The 11,903-nt window shown below is 40.6% G+C and overlaps 2 protein-coding genes across 7 annotated transcripts in view; one reads left to right on the top strand and one right to left on the bottom strand.

Annotated features, from left to right (window-relative positions):
• Positions 1-11,903, bottom strand: part of LOC129168418 (cytochrome c oxidase subunit 6B1) — a 210,160-nt gene that overhangs the window by 164,552 nt on the left and 33,705 nt on the right. The gene's annotated exons all lie outside the window — the stretch shown is intronic.
• Positions 239-11,903, top strand: part of si:dkey-9k7.3 (circularly permutated Ras protein 1) — a 16,978-nt gene continuing 5,313 nt past the window's right edge. For 2 of the 6 annotated variants that reach the window (XR_008566248.1, XM_054753448.1), the window contains exons 1-14: positions 248-366; positions 459-564; positions 3,393-3,611; positions 5,917-6,051; positions 6,138-6,266; positions 6,335-6,415; positions 6,506-6,579; positions 6,677-6,862; positions 6,926-6,958; positions 7,026-7,115; positions 8,667-8,818; positions 8,882-8,963; positions 9,035-9,165; positions 10,531-10,615. Coding sequence is in view for 5 of the 6 variants with exons in the window: in XM_054753448.1 (XP_054609423.1) it covers positions 468-564; positions 3,393-3,611; positions 5,917-6,051; positions 6,138-6,266; positions 6,335-6,415; positions 6,506-6,579; positions 6,677-6,862; positions 6,926-6,958; positions 7,026-7,115; positions 8,667-8,818; positions 8,882-8,963; positions 9,035-9,165; positions 10,531-10,615 (1,494 nt within the window). In the remaining variant the exon portion in view is untranslated. Of the gene's footprint in view, positions 371-458; positions 565-3,392; positions 3,612-5,916; positions 6,052-6,137; positions 6,267-6,334; positions 6,416-6,505; positions 6,580-6,676; positions 6,863-6,925; positions 6,959-7,025; positions 7,116-8,666; positions 8,819-8,881; positions 8,964-9,034; positions 9,166-10,530; positions 10,616-11,903 lie in introns of all 6 variants that reach the window. The other 4 variants (XM_054753456.1, XM_054753463.1, XM_054753481.1 and 1 more) reach the window with 4 other exon arrangements.

Raw genomic sequence — 11,903 nt, 5'->3', positions numbered from 1 at the left:
AGTAATCATGCACACATGACTACAAACACTACAAAAACACATGTAGTTACTTGAATTAAATGAAAATCAGGTCGAGAAAAAAAGATCCAAAGGTAACTTAAACATTTTGTTAACATCCCACATGAACTTGACTTGAGCTGTGAAACGTGTGATGAACGAACTGTGAGAGTCCACGTGCAGTTTTTCAATAAACTCTGAACCTATGATGGAGGCGCCACAACAAGCCGACAAACCTGTTTGGCAAGATCTTTGACACACACGTCATGGACTCACCAGACGTCACGCAACGAACCACTTTCAAGCTTTGTAGGGCTTGTAAGCTTTCATGTTTATGATCACACTGTACTTGACAGAGGACCTCCATGAGTAAGTATGTCGCAATTATTCTCATATGTTTTGAGGATTAGTTTTAATGTTGAGGTTTGATGTCAACTTCAAGGTGTGTAACTTTTACACAGGAAACGTGAATGACAATGGAATTTGCTTGTGACTTTGTGTATGTGCCTCCGTCGCCGGCTCCAAAGGACAGCCAACGATCCAATGGCAATCTCATCAAACGTTCAGGTGGGAATTCTTATCCAAGGAAGCTTTACAAGGCAAAAAAAGCTTTTAGACCAAAATGTGTGAGCAGTTATACCAATGTTACTGGCATCAAGCTTTCACTGTGCTATCAGACATATCTCACATGCCTGAGTCACCGAAATGCAGTAGCATAAATCCAAACGGTACTGTGCAAAACTAGCTTTGTTGTTTTAATGAAGTCATTTTGACATCGTACAACAAAATCAATAGTTGGACACGAGTTTTAGTAATGACATTAAGTAAGCTTCAGTCAACTTTGAAAAAGGTTGATGCACTTTTACGTTGTTGTGCAATGTTGCTTAAATGCTTTTTGCCCATATGGTTTCACTGAATATTATAGAAATTAAATAACATTGAATTAAATGATATTACATTCAATGAAATTATCTTGGGATGAAAGTCAATTCTATGAAATTTAATACAATATTTTCAACAGTTTGACTATTTTATTTTTAATAATAATTTCATATTTCATTATTGTAATTCATGCATTTTAATTTTAGGTGCCTTTTACAGCACTTGTCACCTTACAGTAATAAAAACAGACACTTAAACTCAAATTGTATCAACACACAGGTAAAATATAATATAAGTCACACTCATAATATAGCTCACACTTTTTTAGCCTGCGAGGTACTTTAAAATGACCCAAAAAGTCCCAAATATCTAGCTCCTACTATGAATATAGAACAAAAATATATTTACTATATTAATAAATATGAGCATTTACAGTATGTACGTTGTACATGTATATCAGGGATGCACACACTTTTTCAGCACGCAAGTTACAAGTCGCCATGATGTATCTCTTACTATATAACATATAACATCTAAAATCTAACCGGTAAACTTTGAAACTACTAAATTAAATACTAGTGATCAATGTTCCCTCTAATTGTTCAAGTATCTGAGCATACACAAAAACGACCTGAGCATTCCTTGGACCTCTGTGAGCGGCATCAGACGTGCACACTGTAGTACCGCAAAACCTGAGTATGTTCAAAACCTGAGAACTTCGATTGTTATATTTTGTATAGGAGTGGTTTCAAACAGATGGCAAGGAGGATTCCACAATGTAGTTTTCCTTATTCTATACCTCAGACAAAATAAGCCATGGTCTCATACAAGTAACCATCTGAATCTTGTAGAAAACCCCTAGTTTATTATTTATATTTTATATTGTTAAATAGGTATACTTTAATTTCCTTATTTGATTTTCACTTTCTGGTTTAAAGCACCGTGTTGTGGCACTATTTTATCCTGGAAATTTACTTCAAATTGATGCCATGTTTGTTGTATATGTTTGCTTTTGTCTATATTATAATAAAATCAAATTAACTCACAACCAACCTTTCCGTCCCTTCAGCACAACAAACTCAGCGTAACACTTCCTGTATGCGGTACGTCCGGCCATCAAAATAAAAGCACGGCAGTAAAACATGTACAGTTACGCCACACAGTCAGTCCACACATTTCACTTTATCTGCTCTTGTGTGCTCTTGTACTTTCGCTGCTGTAAACCTGGAATTTCCCCCTGTGGGACTAATAAAGGCATATCTTGTCACATTATTAAGGGAGGAAAAAAATCCAAACCTACATGGCCCTGTGTGAAAAAGTGATTGCCCCCTAAAACTAAAAACTGGTTGCGCCACCCTTAGCAGCAACAACTGCAACCAAGCGTTTGCAATAACTTGCAATGAGTCTCTTACAGCGCTGTGGAGGAATTTTGGCCCACTCATCTTTGCAGAATTGTTCTAATTCAGCCACATTCGAAGGTTTTCCAGCATGAACCGCCTTTTTAAGGTCATGCCGCAGCATAGTAATCATTGGTGCCCGCCGGGGCGCTGCAATGATGTCAGCCTCCCCCTGGGCTCTGGGCTCCTCTGGTGGACAGAGACAGCATTGCAGCACCATCCATCTATCCATTCATTTTCTATGCCGCTTGTCCACCAATGAAATGCTTTGCTCAGATGCAATGCACTATGGGAAAACTTTAAAATATATATTTTTTTTAATTTTAAACTTGTATTGGTACATGCTTGTATATTTATAGGTATGCCTTTTGAGTGTTAAGGTCCTGTGTGATGGGTTTCGTGTTCTTTGTAAGATGACACCATGAGTCAGACTGTTATATTGAGTAATGACCTGCAATTTCCAACAGGTTGACAAGCTTGTTGTGAATTTTTTCATAGCTCATGATTGGCTCCTGTCAAATAAAGAGCTGCCTGATCCTCACGGACTCGTGCGTGCCACAATATGCCATTTTATGACTTGGACAGGTGCATCTTATAGTCCAGTCCAGCTTATACACTGTAATTTATGGTATTTCTTTTCATTTTAGTGGGTTTTGTTCTTGATTGTGTCTAGTTATATTACAGTTTTTATCTGCATTATAACTGCTATGCAGAACTGTTTTTAAAATATGCTACACAAATAAAGTGGATTGGATAGTATTTATTTTTATTTGACAATGTTCTTTTTTTCTGTTTGTTTTGTTCCTGTATACTTGTAAAGAGAAGCAAATACATACAAAACATCTACTTTCAATCTTAAAATTGAAAACAAAACTCAAGCAGCCACATTTTGTTAAGTGGTCATTAAGCATTAACCAATCCTGTCGTTGTTTAATAGTGAATGTTCCTTTCAGAAAAGCTGCTTTACCCAGTAAAAGCCTTCTTCCATGTGAGTCATCACTGCACCAGCTGTTGGTGCTGTGCCTGCATGAGACAAAAACACAAAAGCAGCAACAGCCAAGCCTCCTCAGAAGTCATCAGCTGCGCATGTAATCCTTTTATTTGCATTCCTTGCAGCTCTTTTACCTCCCGTCAACTGGGTCCGCCCTCAGAGTCCTCCCCCTCCTCCGCCTGTAAATGCCACAGAGGTCAAGATGGCCGAGCCACTCCGTGCGACCAGCAAAATCACAGTACAGAAGAGGGTCGGGAAGAACCATTTCTATGACAATTTGCACTCTGAAAACAAACCCCCTGTCAGTGTGACGCTTCAACCCACAACACCCACCCGAAAGACAGGTACAGTGACTACATGCAATGACAATACATTGCCTTCAGCACAGTAGCTGCACCAAAGACTATTATTATAAGAACTATGCTTCAGGCCAAAAATTGTATGTCTCGGACTAGACACAGTCGGACTTACGTCAACCCATAGTTTGGGTTCTGGAACCAAACTCCTCAAGAGGAGCTGGACCTTGTTTTACTCTGGAGCTGCTGCAGGGGTGAGCTGGGGGGCTCGGTGCTTCCGTGTTGGAGTCATCCCCGGTGAACAAGAGAGTCACTTCCCGCCTTCGGGTTGGGAAAAAGGTCCTGATTGTCATTTGTGCATAGGCTGCCCTTTGCCACCGATTCTGTTCATAATTTTCATGGACAGAATTTGTCAGTGCAACCAAGGCGTCGAGGGAGTCCAGTACGGGGTCTTTAGGATCTTGTCTCTGTTATTTGCAGACGATGTTTTCCTGATGGCCTCAACAGGCTGTGACTGGCGGTTACTGGGGCGGCTTGCAGCTGAGGTTCTTAGTCGTACAGGGTGGATTGTTGGGAGTGAGGCCCTGCACCGGGTGGAGGAGTTCAAATATCTCGGGGTTTTGTTCACAAGTGAGGGATGTTTGGCGTGTGAGGTCAACAGGCGGATTGGCGCAGCGTCTTTAGTAATGTGGTCGCTGTACCGGACTATCGTGGTGAAGAGAGACCTGAGCCGGACGGCAAAGCTCTCAATTTAACGGTCGGTCTGTGTTCCCACCCTCACCTATGACCATGAGCTTTGGGTCGTGACCAAAAGAACGAGATCGCGGATACAAGCGACTGAAATAAGTTTCCTCCATAGGGTGGCTGGACTCACTCTAAGAGATCATCAGGGAGGAGCTCAGAGTAGAGCCGCTGCTCCTTCACATCGAAAGGAGCCAGTTGAGGTGGCTCGGGCATCTCTTCCGGATGCCTCCCGGAGGTCTCCCCAGGGAGGTGTTCCCGGCATGTCCATCTGGGAGAAGGCCCCCGAGGCAGACCTAGGACATGCTGGAGGGATTATGTCTCACAGCTGGCCTGGGAAGGCCTTGCTGTCCTTTTGGTAGAACTGGAAAAGATGGCCGGGAACCATAAAGTTTGGACTTAATTCTGAAAATTTGTCCTGCTTCTGAATTTTTTATTTCATTGATTTATTATTTTTTCTTACATATTTTTGGTAAATATTTTCAACAAAAATATTTTACATATTTTATGTTATAGGCCAGGGATGTCCAAAGTGGGGCCAGGGGCCGACTTGTTTTTTTGGACCATGGCACATTGTCGAAATAACATTTTTATACCAAAAACAGCAAACCTGGAAAAATACAGCAAAAAGGCATAATGTAACAAGAACAAGCTGAACTGTTGATACTAATAACTAATACAAACACCAAGTTTAACTTTATTTTCATGTTTCCAACTTAAAATATCAAAGTGCCACCCCACATCCGTTAACTTTTTTTTTTTTTATGTGGCCTTCGGTGGAAAAAGTTTGGGCATCCCTGATATAGGCTAATATACTAATGAAGACTGATATCTGAAGTAGGTGGCATAATTGGCACTGACAATACACTAAGTCCCCAACTAACGAACACAATTGTTTCCAGACGACTGTTCTTAAGTCGAATTGTTCTTAAGTAGGGGAAAAGGTAATATTACCAATGATATAGGTACTACATGTACGTGTATACATATACAGTATATGTGTATGTATGTAAATATGAGTTTGGATGCAGTAGTAATATTAAACAAGGATAATTAATGAAAAAAACAATAATAAAAATGATATAATAATACGTAATGATAAATGTTATTTACCTTTGAAGAGGAGTGGTTGAGCATACTCGTTGTGGTGGAGGAGGAGGAGGAGTTATTAAAAAAAAGGACAAGTCGTTGTCGTCGTTAGACTCTTCTAAAAGAGGTAGTGTTCTGTGGGTGGTGTAGAATTAAGCAGGCCTATTAACTCTTCATAAACTTTAATCACACGCTCTGTCCGGGTTGTATAATTTAGCTTTCCATTTAGCTTTATCTCCCCAGTGTCTAACTCTTCCTCTGTTCGTCTCATTAGCTCTAAGGCTGCATTAGCAGTGTCACAGTGCCCTCTACTGGTCAAGCATGTACAGTAGCAGTATAAATACTGATTGAGCGACTACAAGGCAAAGTAAAATAAAATATAGACCAGTCGGCTTGTGTTCGTATCCGCGAGTGTTCGCTAGTCGGGTGTTCGTAAGTTGGGGACCTAGTGTATGTTTATTTGGACATCATTTCATGAAAGCAAACGTGAAATTGAATTTAATATTCCCTGTTCTTTGAACAGCTTTGCTTCCACCCCACTTGAGACCTACACCAAATTCCCAGTCTCCTTCCAAAATGTCCTTCTACGACAACATGGAATCAGGTTCCTGGGAGGCAGAAAACACACAAAGTACTCCTGGAGTCAATGTGATAATACGTAAGCCACAAATGTGAACATCATAATATAATGCATGCAATATAATGCATGCACGTCTGATGTTATAAATCATTTCTTGTGTGCAGCCTCAGCTCCTCCTCTTCCTCCACGACCTTCTTTCATGAAGTACATGCCAGAGTATCTGGTGGTCTTACCTGCATCTGCCTCCACTCCGAAACCACTTTTATCCCCGCCTCATGACACTCCACCTCCAGGTAAATGTACTGTAAATATCATTTTAAGCACCACTCTCAATGTAACGCAACACTGTGTGCTTCCACAGCATTGGCAGAAGACAAGGGACCTCTTCTGGGGAACCCTAACGTGGTCCTTGTAAGTTTGGGGAAGCTTCTCTCAGAAGAGAGTGAGTACATTCTAATATCCTCACTGTCAAATTGTTGGATTTTGTTGTGTTATGATGATGATGATTATGATGATGATTGCGTTTTTCCAGTGCAGCACACACAAGGAAAGCCTGCTTTCTGCTCCCAATGTGGCGCTGTGCTGGACTCCATGGATGACAACCTGGTAGGAGACGATTTTATTTGGCCTCTATTTAATGATTATTTTTTGCTATAGCACTTGTATTGTGCAGGTGTACCTAATATTGTGGCTCATATTACAGATTAATGGCTGTTACTTCTGCCAACTCCCTGACCAGAGCAGCGCTCCCAGAAGCCAACAAAGCGTTGCTACCGGATTGCCACACGGCCTCTACGTGCTTAGCCCGGATGAAAAACTCCCGAGTGCCTCTCAGCCTCTGCTCATCTTCTGCATCGACATATCCGCCTCCATGAGCATCACCTCGCAGGTACCGTGCCAATGAAGGAGCATGTTTAGACCACACGCCGTGACCACTATCTATCCTTTTAAGGTGTTGCCGGGGGAGCACAGATCACGCCTGGAGGTAAGATCATCAATGCAAGTCAATGTAATGATTAAGAGCAGAAAAACAAACTGTATGTGTTGTCCAGTTTGTCCAGGAAGCTGTTCTATTATGTGTTCAGAAGTTGAGCGAACAACAACCTCAGACACCCGTGGGGCTCATCTCTTTCAACTATCAGGTACAAGTCACATACAATAACATATCAACTTCTCAAGGGACAATACGATAGCAATGAATGTACTTTAGAGTAGTCCATGTACAGCTGTATAGATTTAATATCCACTGAAAAAGAGTCACCACACGGCCACAAGTCAAGCATGGTGGTGGTAGCGTCATGATGTGGGGCTGCATGAGTGCTGCCGCCACTGGAGAGCTGTGGTTCATAAAGGGAAACTTGAATTCCAACATGTACTTAGTGTGGAGGAGCACCAAACACAACCCCATCAATCATCATGAGAATGAACTCAAACAAAGATTGTTGGCCAACATCGGTGACCAGAGCTGGCTCTACCAAAAATGTAATAGTATAACAGCTAGGTAAAATACCTACATTTGTATATATGCAAATGCAAAACTGTGTATAAAAATTATGGGCGCAAGAAGACTTATTTGGTGATGGGGGGCAGTGTCATTGTTGATACGGTCCACTGCTGATGGGGGATGTCATACAACTTCATGTCAAAAAATCCAAGTCATTCATCGCTGTTCTCTTGGGAACTAAAACCACGAAGGTCTTCCTCTCCCTTGTCAGAATTCCTTTGTCACACACGTCATCGGTCTCTCTCTCTCTTACGGTGTCACTCTCCGTGTCCTCCTCATCATCTGGCAGTGGTCCAGCCTGTCAAAACCCGTTAATGATAGTGTTTTGTTTTTTTTTTACACTGCTCCACACTGTAAGGATCCACCGACAGACTTGTGCAAAAGTTGCTCTTCACATGCGGCTGTCTGCTCTCTGTGTAGTTAACCAGTCTTCAAGCACGTTTTCTAGTTCAGGCCATCTGCTTTCCTTACCTCTGAAAGCTTTTATTGCCTTTTTGCTTCGAGTCAGCTTTTCATGTTGCCGTCTCCAATGTTTCACCATACTCATTGATGATAAGCTTACGCGAAGCAGCCATGTTTCCTTGACGGTAACTTGAAAGCGGCATCATAGCAATTTCTTCATGTGTTTTCATGATGGAAGATTGTGGCTGCACATGTGCAGAACGCGCCTACACCCGGGCGACCCTCTGTCAGTGAGCACCTGACGAATATACACCAGGATGAACGGACAAAGATCCCCACACCAAAGTCTACGGCATATTCTGAAATGAAAACAAATTAATCAACAATGAGATATATTATTAAACATTCCACTAATTTGCTTTGTCACCTATAACACAAAGATAATATGCTTTGTTTCAGATAGCATATGCAGTATCGACCTACATTGGATTGGCTTTAGCTTCTTAAAATGCACAAAATATATAAAAGTGGCCCCCGCATCTGTAGCATAAGGCCATATTCTATGGGATTATGAAGTCACAACGGCATGACGCGTGATATCATGAAGTGTTGCTTTGTTGCGTGACTGCATCAGAAAAGAATGAAGTCATGTGAGAACAGTCGTTGTTCATGCGTGCTCAAACAGAACTGCATCCTTCATTTTTTTATGTATGCCAACCTCAGTGGAAAACATTCGGACACCCCTAATGTAGGCCATCTGCAAGTAAAAAGACATTTCTTGCTGTAGGTGGAAGTGCATGGATATGGAGATTTCCGATCACGCGTCCTGAGTGGAAATGAGTTAGTGCATGATAACTACCTGAAAGTCGCTGCCGCTGCTTTCCCTACTCCACCTCCGCTGTCACAGACCAAGAACTTCTTGCAGCAACAAGTTAGAACGTAAGAGTAACCTCATCTACTTATTTTACAGTATTCGTGGGTACTGATATGATTTCTTTATAGACTAGCTGCAGTCGGGACCACCGCACTGGGGCCGGCGGCTCTTGTCGCCATCACAATAGCCTCCAGACATCCAGGCTCCAAGGTGCATACGATGCGCGTCTAATTTTCCATCATAACACAAAGCTGGGATATTAACTGTATTGCTTTGCAAAGGTGATCATCTGTACGGATGGGAAGGCCAACACAATGTTAGGAAACCTGGAAGTGGAGGACGACGACGCTCGCACTCTCTTGTCATCTACCATCTTCTACCAAAACCTGGGGGAATTTGCTGCCAATCAAGGGTTGGTGTAAATAATGACCAAACATGTGACCATAGACAGACTGTACAGTAAAAAAGTGTTCAGCCACCTCTACCTTTGGTATTACGGTGAAAGTATACATGGTTCTTCACTTTTTCCCAAACTTTGTTTAGTTGCAGCCTTATTCCAAAATGGAATAAATAAATTTTTCTCTTCAAAATTCTACACACATTACCCCATAACGAGAACATGAAAGAATTGTTTTTAAATGCTTGCAAATGTATGAAAAGTATGAAATTACATGTACACTGTAAAGCCTAGTATGTGCAATACTATGGTGACAAGTCTTTCTGAATATGATGCCACAAGCAAGAATGCATTCTATTTTGGGATTATGCTGTAACTAGGGATGCTCCGATCGGGGTTTTACGCTGTCAATTCTGATCATTCATGAGTGAGATCAGCCTATACCAATACCAATACCGATCGCATGAATTAACTGTACATTTTTCCATTTATTTATGATAAGTGCTATTGGTCAGAGGCACCGTTAGACAATTCCAATCCCTTGGCAAATAGATGAATATATAAAAAATAAATGTTTGGGCGGATTGTCTTTTCTTTTTTGCCTTTATTTGTGTGAAACAAATTTTGTACTACTTGACACAGTCCTGAATTGAATTTGATGCATGTTTTGCAGTAATACAAATACATGGGAAATAAACTCTTCAATAATAATTTGTTAAGAAAATAACAGAATAAAATAATACAAATAAATATCTTTATTAAATAGAAATATGTCCTGCTCAGCTTAAAAAGAAATGAAAAGTTGCTCAGTGACACTTGAAACAGTTAGTACGTACATCATGAACGTGCTATCCACTCGTGGCTTCCCTTTGGGATAAAAACAACCTCTGAACTAACCGCATTGCTTGTTTGTTTTAAAAACAAAATGTCACTGTAGTAAAAAGTCACATTTGGAGTCCGAAGACCAGAAACTAGGCGGATAACGCTGGCTAGCTACCTAGCTGCCGCCAATGCAAAGTACAGCCAGTGACAGCTAGGCAAAGCGTGTAAACAAAGATGCAAGAATAGTTGACCGAACATAGGTTTGGTATGGGAGTGATCAAACACGCTGGCATCAATTGCCGTAGCCTGTGTCAAGCTCGATACATGTTGGCAACACTATGTGACACAGAAGACATGTAGGATTTGCTGCCCCACACCGATGGGTTTTTGTGATCGGCTTTGAAAGGCGTTTATCGGCATACACCGATCACATGTTTTTTGTACAGAAATCGGCCGACATTGATCGTGGCCGATCGATCGGCGCATCCTTAGCTCTAACATACAGTATGACAATGTGGAGATAATGACATTTACTTTGGCATATCCTTCTTTCGTTAGTGTGACAGTGTCAGTGCTGTCTATTGAAGGAACTGACTGCAGGCTGGATGAGCTGGGAAGACTTGCTGATCGCACAGGAGGGAAAGTAAGTTGAAAACCGTTGTTCTGAGTCAAGGATTGCTGTCAAAAAAATTGTGTAGAAAGTCAATCCTGATTACTAACGATAAGTTAATAGGGCTTAGTCTTGTCAAAGATAAATATAATGATAAAAGACATTCTGGAACCTTTAGCACCACATATAATATTTACGGCACTGGTTCTTAAATGGGGGTACTAGTACCCCTGTGTACTAGAGCCAGGGTTCTCAAATGGTCTCCACCTGGAACTCACATTTACAATGGTCATTAAGACGCAACCCACTTTTATTTGTCATTTTTTATTTGCATTTGACTTTTTTTTTTTTTTACACTTTTTTAAAAGTGACTTTTGGGTTTTTTTCATTTTTATTAATTCATGATTTTTTTTTTATACTTTTAAGTCAAACCAAGCAAATGTATTACATGTCCAAAGTGCATTTTAGAGGAATTTATTAACGCATTTTGTTACTGTAAACGAGGAAGGCCAAGATAACTACATGCAAATCATGCATACATTTCAATGAAAGAAAAAAAAATTGCACAAAATGAGAGCACAAAAACATTGCGGTTCGATTATCGGTCCCTTATCAGAAATTAATAAATGATCGCTGTTTTGTGGTAGACCACAGTCTATTATTAGTCCAAAAATATTGAAATACAAGTGATATTGTAGTATTCTGGTCACGAGGCAGCAGTAACGACACAAAACATTGAGACATTACCTTACATTACATTACCTTAACACAGCATGAAGTCATGAAGTCAGCCATTGCATGTCCGACATGATAGACTGAAAAAAAGTTATCCTCCCATTCCGTGTGGAAGTGGTAAGTTGTTGGCTTCTTAATTGTAGAAGAAATAAATTCAAGGCTAACTGGTTAGCTTACGAGCTCACAAACTTGAGTCCCTGCAGCATAAGAGTTGAGCAGTGTGATGTAAATCAATAATAGGAGTGTAAAGGTGACATTAGGGGTGTTATTTCATGTCTACAGGGCTCTAATGTTACAAACCGTATTTAGGAAGTAAACAGTTGTTCTATGCTCTAACTGCAAAAATATACCTTTTATTAACACTGAATTGTATATCACAGATATTCATTTATCGCTGTCAGGTCTGGTACCAATTAACCGCAATAGACGAGGGACTGTATTTCACTTATACCAAAGAGAAAGGTAACTAAAATAGTCCTCAGTTTTACTTGAAAATGAAAAAAAAAAAATCAAACATTCATTAGATATGACATATTTTAATGTAATTTTTGACTCGCTGTCTGCGACCCACACAAGGTCCCGACCC

The sequence above is a fragment of the Dunckerocampus dactyliophorus genome, chromosome 2, assembly GCF_027744805.1.
Source record: "Dunckerocampus dactyliophorus isolate RoL2022-P2 chromosome 2, RoL_Ddac_1.1, whole genome shotgun sequence".
NCBI classification, from domain to species: Eukaryota; Metazoa; Chordata; class Actinopteri; order Syngnathiformes; family Syngnathidae; genus Dunckerocampus; species Dunckerocampus dactyliophorus.
This window is presented reverse-complemented; position numbering and strand designations above follow the sequence as displayed.